Source organism: Neoarius graeffei, chromosome 7 (genome assembly GCF_027579695.1).
Source record: "Neoarius graeffei isolate fNeoGra1 chromosome 7, fNeoGra1.pri, whole genome shotgun sequence".
Taxonomy (NCBI): domain Eukaryota; kingdom Metazoa; phylum Chordata; class Actinopteri; order Siluriformes; family Ariidae; genus Neoarius; species Neoarius graeffei.
Genome location: NC_083575.1, coordinates 43987563 through 44008405, shown reverse-complemented (window position 1 = coordinate 44008405; position 20843 = coordinate 43987563). Strand labels below are relative to the sequence as shown.

The following is a 20843-nucleotide window of genomic DNA, read 5'->3' as shown; positions in this document are numbered from 1 at the left end:
TTCATTCATTACATACGGTTTCTACCAGCTTTTTTAGTTTGTGTATATTTTCATTGTAAATAAAGTGTAAATATAGTGTTAAGTTTGCTATCTTAGTTCCAGAAATTTCGTTTATTTGAGTGACTGAACTTGAACTTGAGGGGGCTAGTCAGCTAGCAAGAAAGCTGCGCACGGATGCCAAGCATTGCTGATTTAATTTTGGCAAAGCCATTTGCCAGTCTTCCTTTCGAGGAAAAAATTAAAATTAAAGAGCAGGGTAGACCAACGCCTCAAATTGACTTGGTGAAAAAGGTAGGGAATAATACTCGTTCCTTTCAGCTCTCCTGGTACGAGAAAGTGAATTGGCTAACAGCAAGTGACCCACATCAACAACAGTAAATAGGCTACTTTAGTAATATGTCATGGATGGACCAAAAATATAGAATCTATTTAAAATGTTTATGCTGAGTATATTATATTGGAATATATATTTTTCTGGATATGAATTAAACACAGCTACAATTTGGAAAACATTTTTAAACAAAAACACAGCCGAGAACATTTCACACTACAGACCTGGATTAACAGTGAAGGGTTATCAAAATTGTCAGTAAAACATTTCTCAGTCAAAATAAGTAAAATATAGGGAAAGTGTCATTGAATGAAATGTGTGGCACCCAGCTCTACTGCTGAGGTTCCTGACAAAGAGCTGCTTTCAATAATGATCAATTTTTAAACAACATGCCACAATTTTAAAATATAGAATGTTAAAATACCCCCCCCCCCCCCCATCATGTATATTGGACAGTAGGCTAATGGGCCAAAAGAATCTGTTATTTCACAGTTTGTGATGCTGCCAACAATCAGCCAGATCAGAGGCAAGAGTATGGACAAAATTGATGTGTTTTTTCTTTTTTCTTTTAAAATCTGGAAATATCGTAACCGACCAGCCTCCCCTGTTTGAAAGACTACCAGCCGCCACTGATTCACACAGACACAGGCCAAAATGAAAATGCAATTTAAAAGGTTTGGGGAATGAAAAAGATGAGCACTCTTTAATTTCACTCAGTCCTCAAAAATGGAGCTTTCTTTTTTCTTTCTTTTATTAAAGGTTTGTTTGTTTGTTTGGGTTTTTTTACTTTCATGAAAAGTTCATGCCTATGATCACAAAATGCAAAAGCTGACAGACTTGTTTCTATAATAAGGGAAAGCTTCTGTGCCAGGGGTTATGAGAGAGAAACAGAGGCCTGCTGTGAAGAAGCCAGTCACAGTGAGATAGCATTTTAACACTGCAGGGGTGAGCTCACATACCCATGGACACATACCCACGGACACATTCACATACACACACTAATCATCCACACATGCAGAGTGTGTATTCAACACTAGGTTTTTGTTCATGTCTAATTGAGGGGAAGCGCTGATATATGGGGGTTTTCAGCTCCATTCCTGGCCTGCAAAGTTTGAAACATTCTGTGCTGACAACTCCCCTGATCCACCTGCTGAAACCCTTCATGAGTTGGACTCTAGTTGAGAAACCTTGGTCTAATTATCCTGGAGAATTATCCTAGTGCTAATCATCAATCAGCCAAGAAACACACCATCATCACTAGTTGTGCGCTCGCTCTCTCTCTCTCGCTCTGTGTGTGTGTGTGTGTGTGTGTGTGTGTGTGTGTGTGTGTGTGTGTGTGTGTGTGTGTGAAATTCACTCATGGAAATGCATTAATTTCAGTACAAAGATGTGAAAGGTATTAGAATCAATCTGGAGGACAAAAATTGATTGCTTCTGGCAGCTTGCGTTGAAGCAGTAGGAGTACTGTGCTGAGGCATTCATGGCTGCATCAAAGCTGTGTCGCACATCATCAAATCACTTCATAAACAAATGACCTGATTATAGTATAATCTGTGCTTCGGGTTGATCTTCTACACAAGATTAGCCTCTTTTTGTCACAAGGGGATTGCTGTTAAAGTGATGTATATGGTTTATGGTTTATCGAATATGAAGCATCAGATCTCTGCAGAGCTTCTTCTCATCTTTTTTCATGTTTCTCTTGTTCCGTCTTTGTCACTGGTTAACTTGGTTTCATAAACCATCTCTCCATTCACAACACTGTCACTCACTCAGTGTCAGGTGCTGCAATGTCTTTTTAAAAACCACAGAAGTGTACAACCAATTGTATGCCATTCAGAAGTAACCAAGCTACGATCCCATTTAGCCACTGTTAATCTAAAAGTCAATAAAGACAGACAGGCTGCGTAGTACATTACACTATTAGATGCACACACTGGGGACCACAGGACCCTAAACAGGACCACAGCAGCTCTATTTAATATAATTGTGCTAATGCTGATGGAACATCTGGCAACCAACAAAATGACAAACGGTTGTCAAGCCATCTTTTTAGCAGCAACACATTAATTTCACTGCCTACAGCAGTCCATGCTATACAGAGATACTAAAGCTCAACTAATTATCTTCAGTCTTAAAATAAAGAGCTTATTCTTATTGTCTGAGTATAGCAATGAGAATTTAACTTTTCTGAAACTTTAGATGATCGTGGTAGAACAAATCATGCCTAACATGGCCAGATTTGTGTTACGCTTCCGATCATGCAACATTGCATTCATCTGTTATTAGTGTGTTGAGAAGCTGTACATGTGCAAGTGCATATCTGTTCTTGAAAGACCATGATGTTGGGTGAGAAAGTCGCTGTGCTGTTGTGCATAATGAAAACACTGTGCTCTCAAGCCTAATGAAAATATTGTTCTCTCTAGCATAATAAAAACAACAGCAGGAGGGTGAACTGCATTTGAGTGATATTTATTTCATGAGGGTCTGCAAAGTTTCATTTTTCCCTTATAAGAAATATTTTATATGCTGTGCATATCACTGCAGCTCTGTGTTACAGCTAAGTTGATGCTGGCCAGGTAAGTGTCATTTAATAAAGGTTCCTTCATGCTTTGGGCCTTGTGGAATCAAGCAAACATAATTGCCAACCATTACAGAATTTTCCAATTTCATTGGATTACATTACAGGCATTCAGCAAACACTCTTATCCAGAGCAACGCACAATGCACCCAGTGTAGCCCAGGGGTTAAGTGTATTGCTCAAGGCATTTGATTCATTTCCACTGGTTCAAGGAATCAAACCAGCAACATTTTGTTTCCAAAGCTGCTTCTCTAACCATTAGGCTATGGCTTCCCCAACAATGCCATGACCTGGATTTGAACCAGGGTTTCTACAGCCATAGCACAGTGCGCTAACCATAGTCACAATAGTCCAACTTTCAGGGGATTATGAAAGTTTTCTCATAGTTCCTGGCTTTATAAATTGCCTAGGCATGTCTGAGCCTGGGCGGCACGGTGGTGTGGTGGTTAGCGCTGTCGCCTCACAGCAAGAAGGTCCTGGGTTCGAGCCCCGGGGCCGGCGAGGGCCTTTCTGTGTGGAGTTTGCATGTTCTCCCCGTGTCCGCGTGGGTTTCCTCCGGGTGCTCCGGTTTCCCCCACAGTCCAAAGACATGCAGGTTAGGTTAACTGGTGACTCTAAATTGACCATAGGTGTGAGTGTGAATGATTGTCTGTGTCTATGTGTCAGCCCTGTGATGACCTGGCGACTTGTCCAGGGTGTACCCCGCCTTTCGCCCATAGTCAGCTGGGATAGGCTCCAGCTTGCCTGCGACCCTGTAGAAGGATAAAGCGGCTAGAGATAATGAGATGAGATGAGATGAGATGTCTGAGCCTTTATGTGTCAACATTATCTGAGATTATAATGTTATGGTGAGGCTTTTATGTCAGGAATCTTAGACTCAAGAACAGGTTCCTATTAAAGTGGCCAGTCAGTGTATGTTCCATATGCTATTTTATAGTTTTGATGTCTTCGGTGTTGTTCTACAATGTAGTAAATAGTTAAAATACAGAAAAACTTATAAATGAGTCAAGTCAAGTCCCTCTCATGCCAGAATCTGGTTTTCCCAGGCAGTCTCCTGTCCAAGTACTAACCACCTCTTTAAGGCGCATTGGTGTGGCACCGATCTCCATTTCGATAGCCCTCTGCCTCTTGCTTATACAGCTAGGGTTACAGTGGAGGAGCTAGTCCTCTGGTAACTATGAATGAGTAGGCATGTCCAAACTTTTGACTGGTACTGTATATCAGAAATCCTCTCAGAGCATGGTGCTTTAGCCTTGATGGAGTCTCACATAGAAGGCAAGGCATGAGTATCCAGCGACACTAGTGATGACTCTTTTTATGAGCAAAGAGACCAATCCTAGAGCCACAAGCCCTGTCACATATGCTGCACTGGTACAAAGGGCTGGTAGTGGTGTTAGTGGCCTTCCTCTTGGCACATTTCTTATTAAGTAGACCAGTTTGCCTCTCCTTAAAGACCTGGATGCACTCGCTGCAAGTGCTGCGCCATGTCGCACAGACTTTGGCAGTGCTTTCCCAGGCGTCAGGGTTGATTCCACATCTCTTGAGGTTGTGTTTGAGTGTGTCCTTGTACAACCTCAATTCCAAAAAAGTTGGGACAAAGTACAAATTGTAAATAAAAACAGAATGCAATAATTTACAAGTCTCAAAAACTGATATTGTATTCACAATAGAACATAGACAACATATCAAATGTCGAAAGTGAGACATTTTGAAATGTCATGCCAAATATTGGCTCATTTGAAATTTCATGACAGCAACACATCTCAAAAAAGTTGGGACGGGGCAATAAGAGGCTGGAAAAGTTAAAGGTACAAAAAAGGAACAGCTGGAGGACCAAATTGCAACTCATTAGGTCAATTGGCAATAAGTCATTAACATGACTGGGTATAAAAAGAGCATCTTGGAGTGGCAGCGGCTCTCAAAAGTAAAGATGGGAAGAGGATCACCAATCCCCCTAATTCTGCGCCGACAAATAGTGGAGCAATATCAGAAAGGAGTTCGAAAGTGTGAAATTGCAAAGAGTTTGAACATATCATCTACAGTGCATAATATCATCAAAAGATTCAGAGAATCTGGAAGAATCTCTGTGCATAAGGGTCAAGGCCAGAAAACCATACTGGGTGCCCGTGATCTTCGGGCCCTTAGACGGCACTGCATCACATACAGGCATGCTTCTGTATTGGAAATCACAAAATGGGCTCAGGAATATTTCCAGAGAACATTATCTGTGAACACAATTCACCGTGCCATCCGCCGTTGCCAGCTAAAACTCTATAGTTCAAAGAAGAAGCCGTATCTATACATGATCCAGAAGCGCAGACGTCTTCTCTGGGCCAAGGGTCATTTAAAATGGACTGTGGCAAAGTGGAAAACTGTTCCGTGGTCAGACGAATCAAAATTTGAAGTTCTTTATGGAAATCAGGGATGCCGTGTCATTCGGACTAAAAGAGGAGAAGGACGACCCAAGTTATCAGTGCTCAGTTCAGAAGCTTACATCTCTGATGGTATGGGGTTGCATTAGTGCATGTGGCATGGGCAGCTTACACATCTGGAAAGACACCATCAATGCTGAAAGGTATATTCAGGTTCTAGAGCAACGTATGCTCCCATCCAGACCACGTCTCTTTCAGGGAAGACCTTGCATTTTCCAACATGACGATACCAAACCGGGCGGCACGGTGGTGTAGTGGTTAGCTCTGTCGCCTCACAGCAAGAAGGTCCAGGTTCGAGCCCCGTGGCCGGCGAGGGCCTTTCTGTGTGAAGTTTGCATGTTCTCCCCGTGTCCGCGTGGGTTTCCTCCGGGTGCTCCGGTTTCCCCCACAGTCCAAAGACATGCAGGTTAGGTTAACTGGTGGCTCTAAATTGACCGTAGGTGTGAATGGGAGTGTGAATGGTTGTCTGTGTCTATGTGTCAGCCCTGTGATGACCTGGTGACTTGTCCAGGGTGTACCCCGCCTTTCGCCCGTAGTCAGCTGGGATAGGCTCCAGCTTGCCTGCGACCCTGTAGAACAGGATAAAGTGGCTACAGATAATGAGATGAGAGAGACAATGCCAAACCACATACTGCATCAATTACAGCATCATGGCTGCGTAGAAGAAGGGTCCGGGTACTGAACTGGCCAGCCTGCAGTCCAGATCTTTCACCCATAGAAAACATTTGGCGCATCATAAAACGGAAGATACAACAAAAAAGACCCAAGACATTTGAGCAACTAGAATCCTACATTAGACAAGAATGGGTTAACATTCCTATCCCTAAACTTGAGCAACTTGTCTCCTCAGTCCCCAGACATTTACAGACTGTTGTAAAGAGAAAAGGGGATGTCTCACAGTGGTAAACATGGCCTTGTCCCAACTTTTTTGAGATGTGTTGTTGTCATGAAATTTAAAATCACCTAATTTTTCTCTTTAAATGATACATTTTCTCAGTTTAAACATTTGATATGTCATCTATGTTCTATTCTGAATAAAATATGGAATTTTGAAATTTCCACATCATTGCATTCCATTTTTATTTGCAATTTGTACTTTGTCCCAACTTTTTTGGAATCGGGGTTGTATCTCAACCTCGGACTGCCCACTGATCTTTTCCGCAGTTCAGTTGACTGAAGAGAAGCACTTTAGGTATTCTCGTGTCTGCCATTCTGGAGACCAAAAAGTCACTTGTTTGATTCCCTGGACCAGCAGGAATGGCTGAAGTACCCTTGAGCATGGCACCAAACCCCCAACTGCTCCCTGGGCTGCCGACTGCTGTGGGTATGTCAGGGTCTTGTTGTACGTCATTCTAATTAAGAGCATCTGCTAAATGTCTGTAATATAATAAAATGGACAATTTCTGTTCATTGCACTCTTTTATTTAATGTTTCTTATAGCATATTCAAATTACTAAGGCCCACTTTACACGGGGACGGTCTGAAACAAAAACGCAAAAGTCCGTTTTCGTTCTCACTTTTTTCCGCGTCTACACGACCGTTTTCAAGGAGAAAATCTGCGTCTATACGGTGATGCATAAATGTGTGGAATTCAATTGGATGTTGTAATAGAGTGTGCCGAGTGGATGGAGTAGTCAGTCAGAATGATGAGCAAAACAAGGAAAATTCTTGTACAAAAATAGTTTTCTTTTTATTCTTAAGCCGGCAGTTAACACAAACAGGACAAACAAACAAAAAAAACACTGATGACAAAACCAAACAAAAAAAAATTCTGAGACAAAATACCCACGCAAGCTAGGCTACTCTGGCATTACTCACACAGAGCTCAAGTCATGCGTCCTCTCCCTGCCGAGGCCATCCCCCGAATGAACAGTGCAGCGCATATTTAAAAGACTACGTCACAGTCTTAACACAATTAAAATCAATCAACACATCTAGACAGATTTTAACAGTTCTAAACATTTTCACTGCATGCATTACACTCCTACAACTATGTGCAGACCTTAAATATTACAACAAACACTTACGTAAGATTTTTAGACCATTTCTCTCCGCTCTAATGAGCTGCTTTCCCGCGCATCGCGGAAGAAACCTTGAAAAGCGCTTTCAGACCTGCACTCTGCTTTGGTCCCGCACCCGGAAGACTACAGCAGGTAAATGGCTACAAACATTTCTGGCTGATGTTAGATAAACTCTAGCAGAAAAGGATTCAGATGTTAAACGTGCGCACTTAATGAATCTTTACATGCTATTGTTTATAGTGAAAACTAATAAATGCTGGCGCTGTTTAAACCTGTGTCGCGTCTTTTACTATGAACACATGTACCAAACATTTCAGGTTTACATATCTAAAAGTTGTAACAAATGTACCCGTAACAAAACATACTTGTAAAGCCCCCATTACCAAACCCACAACAAACATACAACACAGATTGTATTTGGAATGTCTTTGCAACTGTGGTTTAGTCCATTGCACTTGACCATTGAAACATGACCAGCGGGAGGAACCGCTGTTTAGTGACAGACGCATTGCACTCTGTCACAGATGTGCATGCCAGGCGGTGCTGTGAAAGACCTCCGCTATGTCTGCACGCATGCGCAACGTCTTCCGTCTTGTCTGATCTGCACATCTGCGCCGCGAAAACTTTGACTACTCTGGCTATGGTAAGTAAGAAAGTAAGTAAAAAAAGTAAGAGCATACTATACCCGCCTCTGTTCATTAACGGTATATGTGCAGATTCGGTATAGATGTTCGAAGGACTCCTGGACGTTTATTAAAGCTGCCAGAGCAGCTTGAAGGTCCGTTGGATCGATGTAATCAGACATGCTCTTACTTTTTTACTTACTTTCTTACTTCCCGGGCTGGCATGTACAGTATATGACATATGTATGACGTAAACGCGTACCCGACGTGAGCAGATCCGAGCAGAGTTTCGCGTATTGGGTAGTTTAGATGGATATGCAACGGGGGCTGTTTTTAACTTATCCACTTTGGAAGGCGTTTTCAATTGTTTCCGTTTTTCAGCCTCGGAAACGCCGTCCCCGTGTAGACGAAAGGCACTTCCGATAAAATATTTAGTCGTTTTTACCCGACAGCGTCCTCGTGTAAACGGGCCCTAAGTCTAATTATGATAAATAGCTCCAGATTTTAATACCAACACCATTTCTTCACATAGAGATGTGATTTTTGCCTGTGGAGTTTTGTCTCATCCCATTTAAATGACTACAAGAGTCTGTGGTTCTGAGCCACCAGGGTGACATGCCTGGTGATTATGCAGGCCATGGAAAAACTGGGACATTTTTAGCTTCCAGGTGTTACAGATCCTTAAAACACAGGTGCCTGAAATATCATTAGGTGATGTAGGTGGTAAATTGCACTGCAGTGGACTTTAGAGTATGAACATCTATGAATGTATAACAAAACTGCACATTTTAGTCCAGAGTTTCTTATTACTCTAGAATAAACCATGCCTATGTAATACTTATTGTGTGAGCATCATGTAGATGTATCACAGTGCTTATTTCTACCATAATCGCTCCAGGCTCTTGGACCACGGTAAACACTGATATATGCAGACCCGGTGTGGTGTGGTGTAATTGCCCATCTCCTGTGTGCAGAAATGCCCTGGCTGGTGTTGGCGGGGCAGTGGGACTGCCTAACTGCAGGCGATTCATGCTCCAGTGATGAGGCATGCAGTCCACGACTACGCACTCTGCGTCAGTGTGTGGCAGGTGGGGGAAGTGTGAAGCTGGGGCCAGGGGCTCGTAACCACTGCGAGAATGCTGTGACTGCTCTGCTAGCCAGTCCTCTCCACCGCTGCCAGTGTAAACGTGGCATGAAGAAGGAGAAGAACTGCCTCAGCATCTACTGGAGCCTCAAGCAGTCTGTAATACACGGTAAACACACACTCAGGTCAAAACAAATATTGATAAAATCACAAATACACACAGAGTAAACCATGATGTGCCCAGAGCCATTTTACTGAGTAATTAAGTTCTGCTTATGCATGTGCGTGTGTCTGTGCATTTGTAGGACTGAACCTTGTAGAGAATTACCCATATGAGCCTGTGGAGCGAGGGTTTGATTATGTTCGGCTGGCTTCCATTGCTGCAGGTATGTATTTCACACACACACGCGGTTAATCAGTGTGAACATCTTCACCAGATCAAACAGATTTCTAACCCTCTATGAAGAATGTTGAATCATATCAGCCTGCAATTAAATCTGCCTGTTCTGTATATTATAGGTTAAGTTGTTGTTAAAATATTTGTTTCTCTAATTGGTTCCATGACATATGGCTGTGTGCTTCTCACACATTTGTTCATTCAGTATGCTTTCTGGGTGAGAAGTATATTTGTGATCATTAAAACTCTCAGTTTAATATCTCATCTCATCTCATTATCTCTAGCCGCTTTATCCTGTTCTACAGGGTCGCAGGCAAGCTGGAGCCTATTCCAGCTGACCACGGGCGAAAGGCAGGGTACACCCTGGACAAGTCGCCAGGTCATCACAGGGCTGACACATAGACACAGACAACCATTCACACTCACATTCACACCTACGGTCAATTTAGAGTCACCAGTTAACCTAACCTGCATGTCTTTGGACTGTGGGGGAAACCGGAGCACACCCACGCGGACACAGGGAGAACATACAAACTCCGCACAGAAAGGCCCTCGCCGGCCACGGGGCTCGAACCCAGACCTTCTTGCTGTGAGGCGACAGCACTAACCACTACACCACCGTGCCGCCCTCAGTTTAATATACCTAAAATAAATTAAAAAGCTTAGTATTCAATTAATGCTATGAATTATTTGGTGAAACTAATAGTAGCATATATTTATTTTATTTGTTTATTTATTTCGAACATGTATAAAAATGTATGTAACTATTTGTACATACAAAAGAAAGAAAATGAGAAATTAAAAAAATAAATAACATAAAGAGCTAAGACATTACAAAACACCACACATTGTTCGAAAAAGGAGTGGGAAGAAGTACAATACTTTTTTTAATTTCCCACCCCTTTTTAACTACCCCGAAATCCAAACTACATTAATACACCTATAAAAATATATACCATATATACACTTCATAAATATCTATATAAAAATATATAATTACAAAAATAAATATATACTACATACCTATCCCTGTAAATATAAATATATAAACTATCCCCTGTATGTAGTGATGAGGGTAAAGTGTGTAAATCTAGACCTGCTGTTGGACCCTACAGAGTTCAAGGAGTTCATCAAAATGAAAAGAGAAAATGGTGTGTTGTATGAAGCAAAATGGGATGATGGGGTTCAAATTTTGTATTGAAAGCAACATGGTGAGCTGCATGTTTGGCTCCAAATGTTGTCTCTTTACCTGCCACTTAGCATTGTCTCTTCTAATCTTCTAATCTTGTATGACTACAGTGACGAATGCTCAAGACATAGTATCACCAGAAACATGTTATTGCACAACACGTAAACACAAATAAAACTGTCAGTTTGTCAGTCTGGGGCTGTAGGAGCTCAAGGCATGAGCTGAATTATATGGGACTGGAGGGCAGAATATAATGAGATAGTTACTCATCAGCAACAGCAACCTCTCATACACACACACACACACACACACACACACACACACACACAGTGAGAGCTGGTAAAGGCATATATGAAACATTTCAACTGTGGTGGGAATGACTGGGAAAAGAAAATTCATAGGACTGAGGGGCAGAGATTAATTTTCTGCCAGTAATTGTAGTGATTTAAATGTGGACTATTCAGGTATGAGTTTTAGCGTTTTAATAATTGCAGCTTTCAAACACTACAAACACTTAGCAAGCACACTCCATTTACTTAAAAATTACTAAACACATGGGTTTGTGTGGAAGGAGTTGCTAATGTGGACAGCTGACTACTGGAAATTCAGCTTTACCTGTGTGAGGGACCTTTACCTGTGTTGTGTCATGTTTGGTGTCACTGGTGTCATTTTGGTGATAAATATGGTCATTTCAATTATAATATGCAGGAAATAACATTGACAGAATGGCTTTAAATTCTGCTGTAACACACACACACACACACTGAATAAAATATGAAAACACTAGAGAAATATAATTCCAATATCAAGGTACCGTAACTGTAACATGCAAGTGAAATTCAAGATTCAAGAGAGCTTTATTGTCAATACGTCTATATACAAATATACAGTGCATTGAAATACCATTTCTCTCAGGCTCCCCGTGGTGCATTTATAGAGAAAATAGATTACAAAATAAAGTACATAAATAACTCTCTATATAGCTATCCAAGTAGACATTGAACTATATAAACATCTACCTATCCAAGAACAATGAACAATATAAATGGTAAGACAAAGATCGGTGCAAAATGGCATTGTGCATTTGTGTGCAAATGTTCATTTCAGCACATAAATAGAAGAGAATGCAGTTCAGTTTGAAGAGTTCAAGTGTTACCAGGGTATTAAGACAAGACAAGTGCAAAGTGAGCATTGTGTGTGCAAATGGATGACAAATGGATGAAAAAACTGTAGTTCCAGTTTGAACTGTCGGTTCCTTGGGGGTAACAATGAGTTGAGGACTCTGAATGACTGCCTGGAAGAAGAAGCTTATGCAGTGTCTGCCAATGACAGTTTGGATACTATGCAGGGGCGATTTCTCAGAGACAACAAGGGAAGCCGAGCTTCCCCTAAAATTCTCTCCCCAAACTGCGGCGTCTACGACGTTGAATTCTCATTAAAACAATAACTTGCATAACATAATATATGCCCAAGATTGTATTTATGTTCATAACTATCCTGTAACTTATTTGAGTGATGTCTGATGAACTTGCAGTTCGCTACGAGAATCACCTTTGCTGCCAGGCTGTAATCTTTCTTATTTCAATGGGCTCTATGGACTGGCAGCAGTGTTGCCAGATTGGGCGGTTTTAAGTGCATTTTGGCGGGTTTTGAACATATTTTGGGATGGAAAACATCAGCAGTATCTGGCAACACTGACTGGCAGCCGGGTATCCGTTGCAGTCTATGAGACGGCTCTGAACAGCCAATTGTGGCTAGTTGTTATTGGTTAAAATCAACAAAATCGTCACTTCCAGGGAAGCCGGGCTTCTCTGGGACTAAACGAGACAGTGGGAGGGACAAGAAGCCGGGCTGATAAAGGATTATTGGAGGTAGTGTTTGAAAGACATGAGGAGGCCGGTACTTTGGCGAGGAACACGGAAGTATGATCAGTCAGTCCCTAGCGGATGTCAAGAAAGTGCAGTCGTGTGCCAAAGTGCTGTCCGAATTTCTTTTCATATAAACGTTTCTTCTCATTGATGTCTCTGTACATTACTCTGTAAATAAATGTAAATATTACTCATTGTGCTCCGTTAACTTTCATCCATTCTATCAGTTTGATCATTCGTGAATTCACTCGTTTATTTCATTTGTAGTTCAATCTGGTTGTAGGCTAGCTTGAGCCTTATTGGGATCTGCAGTGCTAGCTGCTAACAGAAATTGGTGAAGTCTCTGGAAAGCACAACCAGCTGGTATGACAGGGTCACAGACCATTTTCTGGAAAAGGAGCGGAGGGCAGAATTTGTGAATAAATAGTGTTCATGTTCATGAATCTGAAGTGTGTATATTGTTCAGTAATGTTAAGAGAATGGTGGGCTCTGTGTTATAGGTTATACCTGGGTATGATATTCAAGGTTCTGTGTGTTGCATAGCCTACCTGGTTATGAATTTCCAGACTGTGTTGCAGAAGATGTTCAAGGATGTGTTGCACAGCTGGGTGTTGTGTTAAAGACTCTGTGTTGCATATCAGGGTATGATGTTCAAGGCTCTTTGTTGAATAGCCAGTGATTTTTGGATGTTTGATATTTTTGATTAAGGATATGAGGCACTAGCCTGGCAAGCCAGACTATAACATGAAATGTACAAGCAAAAATACTTTCTGCCACTAGGTAGGGTTGTCTAGTTCACTATGCTAATGGGGCACACCTTTCTATGCTTTGATATCCGGCCTACAGGTTTTATGATGAATGCGTAAAATGGGCTTCCCCTGTTTTAAAAACCAGCAGCCGCCACTGATACTATGGTACCTTCTGCCAGATGGCAGGAGGGAGAACAGTCCATGTGATGGGTGGGACTTGTCCGGCACTATGCTGTTGGCACAGCAGACGATGTGCTTCTTATAGAATTGGCAGAAGGATGGGAGAGAGACCCCAACGATCCTCTCCGCCGTCCTCACTATTTGCTGCAGGGTAACAGCAGAGAACACTCTCAATGATCCCTAAGTAGAAGGATGTGAGGAGGGAGTCTGGCTTTCTTCAGTGTCAAAAAGTCAAAGTCCCTCTCATGCCAGAATCTGGTCTTCCCAGGCAGTCTCCTGTCCCAGTACTAACCAACTCTTTAAGGCGTATGGGTGCAGCGCCAATCTCCATTTCGGTAGCCCTCTGCCGCTCACCTATACAGCCAGGGTTACAGTGGGGGGCTAGTCCTCTGGTAACTGCGAGAGTTTGACTTCCCCACTCACATCTGTATTGCAGCGTGCCTTGCCAGACAGTAGTAGGTGCCATTTTTATGATGGTCTTTGGTATGACCCGACTGTAAGTAGAACTCGCGATCTCCCAGTCGAGAGGTGGACATACTGACCACTAGGCCAACTCGCAGTCTGGCTTTCTTCAGCTGTCACAGAAAGTGTACACGCTTTTGAGGTTTCTTGGTGATGGCAGTGATGTTCAGGGTCCAGGTGAAGTTGTCTTCCACGTGCCCTCCCAGGAACTTCACATTGCTAACTGTTTCAACAGTAGAGCTACTGATGTGCAGTGGGGAGTGAGCAGCAGAATTCTACTGAGGATTCTACTGATATCTATTGAGGAAAATAATCATACTCATCGTCCATATAGCATGTGTCAAAGCATAGACAGGTATCAATAAACTAGAATAATCCATAAATAAGTTTAAATAAAAAAAAAACAATGTGAGAATATGAAATCAGGCTTAGATTTAAAGATACAAGTGTGTACAATAAGACTTTGCAGTGAGACCAAGAAACAGCAGGGTCTACATTGACAAACTAATGAAGTGTAAATAGCAGACACACAAATGATAGGATAGCACTTGAACAAAAATGAAGGCATATTGCAAAATATAAACAAAAGCACATGATGACACGGAACAAGAGCAAGCAGCACTTACTGTACTGGGAACAGCACTGCACACTGGGACAGTAACATGGGTGAAGTCATTTTTGAGCACATAATACCCATGAAACCTATGCTGTTATTTGAAATACAGCTTATACCACTTGCTTAGTTAATATGAAAGAAATATTTTACTGTTGGGGTGATGGGGTCTTTTAGCCAGCATACTCCATGTCCCTATGACATTGTAATAATCTGACATGTGTTGAGGTTTAGGATATGAGAATATGTAGCAGACTGACACCAACATACTGAACAGTGACAGAGGAAAAATATTTTGAGGAAAGCTTGGTCATAAAAAACGTGAAATATTTTCTTCCTGACAACTTTGATCAACAGTTATAGACACCTTACCCTCACTTTAATGTCAGACTGACCTATGTTTTGCAAGTTTTATTATTCAATGAGAAAAACCCACACACATTCTTCTTTGCACTGTACAGTTACACCTTTGTGTACGGTAGCTGTAGCTGTGTACATTGTGTGTGTGTGTGTGTGTGTGTGTGTGTGTGTGTGTGTGTGTGTGTGTGTGTGTGTGTGTGTGTGTAAAGTTTAATGTGGCAGGTGACTGGCAAGAACAACTGGCAGAGCTTACCAGCGAATATTTAAATAGGCTGGATCTCATTGACTCCAGCCCTTTACCCATCATCATGAAGCTTCAGGCCACCAGATAAATTGCCTTGGCGAAAATTCAGCATTTATTCACCAATGTCCATATTCCACAGAAGACACTCATAGATCTAAACAATAAAACAGTGCAACTGGTAAGGAAGTGGCTTGGCCTTAATACGCACTCAACTAGAGACATCATCTTTCAGTCACGAAAGGATGGTTGTCTGGGTATTGCGAATGTTGAGTGGGTATACACGGCCACGAGAACCAGCCACCTCCTGAACATGCTACATAATAGCGACCTGACAGTGAGAGAGATGGTTCATGCATCTCTTATACAACATCTTAACAGGCGCAAAATTCCAGTCACCAGGGAGGGTGAAGAGCAGTTTTTGGGGTTTCAAATTAAAGACAACGGCAAACTAAACATCAAAGCTGCAGGATTCGGCGTGAGATCTGATTGGCTTGATCTAAACGATTTATGTAATCGTATGGGATTAAACCTGAAGTGGGCGAGACCAGACAGCGCACCAGTGGCGTTGCAAAATGTTGTAACAGACCCGCTCACCTACCTCTGCGTTACTTACAAACTCCATGACACATTACAAGAGCTACCAATTGAAAGCGCGAGAGCAGCCATTCTCAAAATTTGGCGATCTCAGAGCGCAGAACATTGGACAGGCCTCAGGCTACAAGGGAAACTGGCATGTTTACCCTACGCAAATCACTCCCTGTCTCATACTATATACTCCAACACCTCAGTCGGTGAGGATATCCTCATTTTTACCATCAAAGCCCGTCTTCAAGTGCTACCGACTAAATCTAATCTGGCCATCTGGTATCCATGTAGACATCATCCACATTGCATTCTCCATCTCACTACCCATCATAATGAGACAGTTGCACACATTTTAAATGGATGCAACTTTTATAAAGGTCTCTATATAGCACGGCATGACAGGTTGGTGGCCCTGGTAACAAAAGACATCAAAGAGGTGTACGGACTTTCAATAAAAATCCATAACCACTGTGCAGTAAAAATGGACTGGTTTAGCACTAATCATGAAGACACGCCCCTTAGTAACATTCCAAACACCCCTGACATCACCATTATAGATGCTGACAATAAGAATGTTACAACCCCGATTCCAAAAAAGTTGGGACAAAGTACAAATTGTAAATAAAAACAGAATGCAATGATGTGGAAGTTTCAAAATTCCATATTTTATTCAGACTAGAACATAGATAACATATCAAATGTTTAAACTGAGAAAATGTATAATTTAAAGAAAAAAAATTAGGCGAGTTTAAATTTCATGACAACAACACATCTAAAAAAAGTTGGGACAAGGCCATGTTTACCACTGTGAGACATCCCCTTTTCTCTTTACAACAGTCTGTAAACGTCTGGGGACTGAGGGGACAAGTTGTTCAAGTTTAGGGATAGGAATGTTAACCCATTCTTGTCTAATGTAGGATTCTAGTTGCTCAACTGTCTTAGGTCTTTTTTGTCGTATCTTCTGTTTTATGATGCACCAAATGTTTTCTATGGGTGAAAGATCTGGACTGCAGGCTGGCCAGTTCAGTACCCGGACCCTTCTTCTATGCAGCCATGATGCTATAATTGATGCAGTATGTGGTTTGGCATTGTCATGTTGGAAAATGCAAGGTCTTCCCTGAAAGAGACATCGTCTGGATGGGAGCATATGTTGCTCTAGAACCTGGATATACCTTTCAGCATTGATGGTGTCTTTCCAGGTGTGTAAGCTGCCCATGCCACACACACTAATGCAATCCCATACCATCAGAGATGCAGGCTTCTGAACTGAGCGCTGATAACAACTTGGGTCGTCCTTCTCCTCTTTAGTCCGAATGACACAGCGTCCCTGAGTTCCATAAAGAACTTCAAATTTTGATTCGTCTGACCACAGAACAGTTTTCCACTTTGCCACAGTCCATTTTAAATGAGTCTTGGCCCAGAGAAGACGTCTGCGCTTCTGAATCATGTTTAGATACAGCTTCTTCTTTGAACTATAGAGTTTTAGCTGGCAACAGCGGATGGCACGGTGAATTGTGTTCACAGATAATGTTCTCCGGAAATATTCCTGAGCCCATTTTGTGATTTCCAATACAGAAGCATGCCTGTATGTGATGCAGTGCCGTCTAAGGGCCCTGAAGATCACGGGCACCCAGTATGGTTTTCCGGCCTTGGCCCTTACGCACAGAAATTCTTCCAGATTCTCTGAATTTTTTGATGATATTATGCACTGTAGATGATGATATGTTCAAACTCTTTGCAATTTTACACTGTTGAACTCCTTTCTGATATTGCTCCACTATTTGTTGGCGCAGAATTAGGGGGATTGGTGATCCTCTTCCCATCTTTACTTCTGAGAGCCGCTGCCACTCCAAGATGCTCTTTTTATACCCAGTCATGTTAATGACCTATTGCCAATTGACCTAATGAGTTGCAATTTGGTCCTCCAGCTGTTCCTTTTTTGTACCTTTAACTTTTCCAGCCTCTTATTGCCCCTGTCCCAACTTATTTGAGATGTGTTGCTGTCATGAAATTTCAAATGAGCCAATATTTGGCATGAAATTTCAAAATGTCTCACTTTCGACATTTGATATGTTGTCTATGTTCTATTGTGAATACAGTATCAGTTTTTGAGATTTGTAAATTATTGCATTCTGTTTTTATTTACAATTTGTACTTTGTCCCAACTTTTTTGGAATCAGGGTTGTATTTTTGTGGAAATAGATTGTTGTTTTGACCTATATATGGACACTTGTTACCACTCCAAGCTTTTAAAATATCAGCCACTTTTGGATACAGTCACAAACCAGGGCTATAGGTGTAAACTTGTTGTTCTAGTGTTTGGCAGCCTGGGACATGTACATAGATTTGCCCTGCGTGGGCTGCAATTTTGTGGACTGAATAAGGACAATTCAAAAAAACTTGCCAAGTATTGTTCAATCTCTGCCATAATAGGCAGCATATCAATCTGGAGAAGGAGATGCCATGTGTACCCTTAACCATGCCTATTTTTACATGTTTACCCCTAACTATCAATACAGTGTAATGTATAGTATGGGACACTTTGTGATTGACCTGTGCTAGTTAATGCATAGCAATGGATAGCACATGACATTTTGTGATTGACCTGTTCTTACTAATCCTATAAAATTACTTCCATTAGTATTTGGATCTGTAATAAGAAATTTCCTTGTGTTTAGATCCAAATAAAATTTTTAAGTGTGTGTGTTAAGGTTGGAACAAGGGAGGCTGTAGGCTGTGTCAGAACAGTAGTTTGTGATGCTATGATACAGACTGTGAGTTCCACAGACAGACCAGGTGTCTGTAGCAGAGTAATGAGTGCTGGTGTGAGGAAAACCAACAGTGTATTGATCAGTGGCCTGTGCAGAAAAAAACTCCAGTAATGATGGATGAAAATGAAATGCAACCAAACTGCTCTCTGATTACAGTCCTCTCTGCACACAATACAATAGGCCTTCCTCTGTGACTGAGTGAGACAGTATGAGAGAAAATGACTTGCCCATCTAGAAAATGACTTGCCTAATGAAGAAGAAGAAGAAGAATTCAAGAGAGCTTTCCAATTGGAAGTGATGAATCATACACAGGGCACTTCATAGGGGAACTACCCACAGCAGTCATTTGGAGGGTTGTTCCAAACTGAAGTGATGGAAAGCATTTACATTGAAGGGCCCTTCAAAACGGTCATTTTCAAAAGGAAAAACCTATGAATACTACTTCCAAGATGAAAAAATGGCCATAGCAACAGGTACCTATAAATGTACTGTAGGTGAAGTCCAAATATGAAATACAACCCAAATCAGAAAAAGTTGGGATTGTATGGAAAGTGCAAATAAAAAAAAGAAAGCAGGAATATCTAGATTTACTTTGACGTGTATTTTATTGCAGACAGTATGAACCCAAGATATTTCATATTTTGCTTGGTCAACTTCATTTCATTTGTTAATATACATCAATTCCTGCATTTCAGCCCTGCAGCACATTCCAAAAAAGTTTGGGACAGGGGCAATTTAGGGCTAGTAATGAGGTAAAACAATTAAATAATGATGTGATTTGAAACAGATGAAGTCAACAGGTGATTGTAATCATGATTTGGTACAAAATCAGTGTCCAGGAAAGGCCTAGTCTTTGAGGAGCAAAGGTGGGCCAAGGATCACCAGTTAGTCAACAAATGTGTGAGAAAATTATTGAAATATTTAAAAACAATGTTCCTCAAAGGAAGGTATGAAGGGATTTTGATATTTCACCCTCTATGGTGCATATCATCATTAAACAAGTCAAGTAATCTGAAGTAATTGTGGTGCATAATGGGCAAGGATGCAAGAACTGGGTACTGCATCAAGAACCATCATTCATCTACAGTGGTGCTTGAAAGTTTGTGAACCCTTTAGAATTTTCTATATTTCTGCATAAATATGACCTAAAACATCATCAGATTTTCACACAAGTCCTAAAAGTAGATAAAGAGAACCCAGTTAAACAAATGAGACAAAAATATTCTACTTGGTCATTTATTTATTGAGGAAAAATGATCCAATGTTACATATCTGTGAGTGGCAAAAGTATGTGAACGTCTAGGATTAGCAGTAAATTTAAAGGTGAAATTAGAGTCAGGTGTTTTCAATCAATGGGATGACAATCAGGTGTGAGTGGGCACCCTGTTTTATTTAAAGAACAGGGATCTATCAAAGTCTGATCTTCACAACACATGTTTGTGGAAGTGTATCATGGCACGAACAAAGGAGATTTCTGAAGACCTCAGAAAAAGCGTTGTTGATGCACATCAGGCTGGAAAAGGTTACAGAACCATCTCTAAAGAGTTTGGACTCCACCAATCCACAGTCAGACAGATTGTGTACAAATGGAGGAAATACAAGACCATTGTTACCCTCCCCAGGAGTGGTCGACCAACAAAGATCACTCCAAGAGCAAGGTGTGTAATAGTCATCGAGGTCACAAAAGACCCCAGGGTAACTTCTAAGCAACTGAAGGCCTCTCTCACATTGGCTAATGTTAAGGTTCATGAGTCCACCATCAGGAGAACACTGAACAACAATGGTGTGCATGGCAGGGTTGCAAGGAGAAAGCCACTGCTCTCCAAAAAGAACATTGCTGCTCATCTGCAGTTTGCAAAAGATCACGTGGACAAGCCAGAAGGTTATTGGAAAAATGTTTTGTGGACGGATGAGACCAAAATAGAACTTTTTGGTTTAAATGAGAAGCGTTATGTTTGGAGAAAGGAAAGCACTGCATTCCAGCATCAGAACCTTATCCCATCTGTGAAACATGGTGGTGTCAGTATCATGGTTTGGGCCTGTTTTACTGCATCTGGGCCAGGACGGCTTGCCATCATTGATGGAACAATGAATTCTGAATTATACCAGCGAATTCTAAAGGAAAATGTCATGACATCTGTCCATGAAGTGAATCTCAAGAGAAGGTGGATCATGCAGCAAGACAGCAACCCTAAGCACACAAGTCGTTCTACCAAAGAATGGTTAAAGAGGGATAAAGTTAATGTTTTGGAATGGCCAAGTCAAAGTCCTGACCTTAATCCAATGGAAATGTTGTGGAAGAACCTGAAGCAAGCAGTTCATGTGAGGAAACCCACCAACATCCCAGAATTTAAGC

The 20843-nt window shown here is 41.4% G+C and overlaps 1 protein-coding gene across 2 annotated transcripts in view; it reads left to right on the top strand.

Moving 5' to 3' along the window:
* The window catches only part of gfra4a (GDNF family receptor alpha 4a), a 273181-nt gene that overhangs the window by 222618 nt on the left and 29720 nt on the right, over nucleotides 1–20843 (top strand). For both annotated transcript variants that reach the window (XM_060924683.1, XM_060924684.1), the window contains exons 2-3: nucleotides 8960–9238; nucleotides 9375–9455. In XM_060924683.1, coding sequence (XP_060780666.1) covers nucleotides 8960–9238; nucleotides 9375–9455 — 360 coding nt within the window. The remainder of the gene's footprint in view (nucleotides 1–8959; nucleotides 9239–9374; nucleotides 9456–20843) is intronic.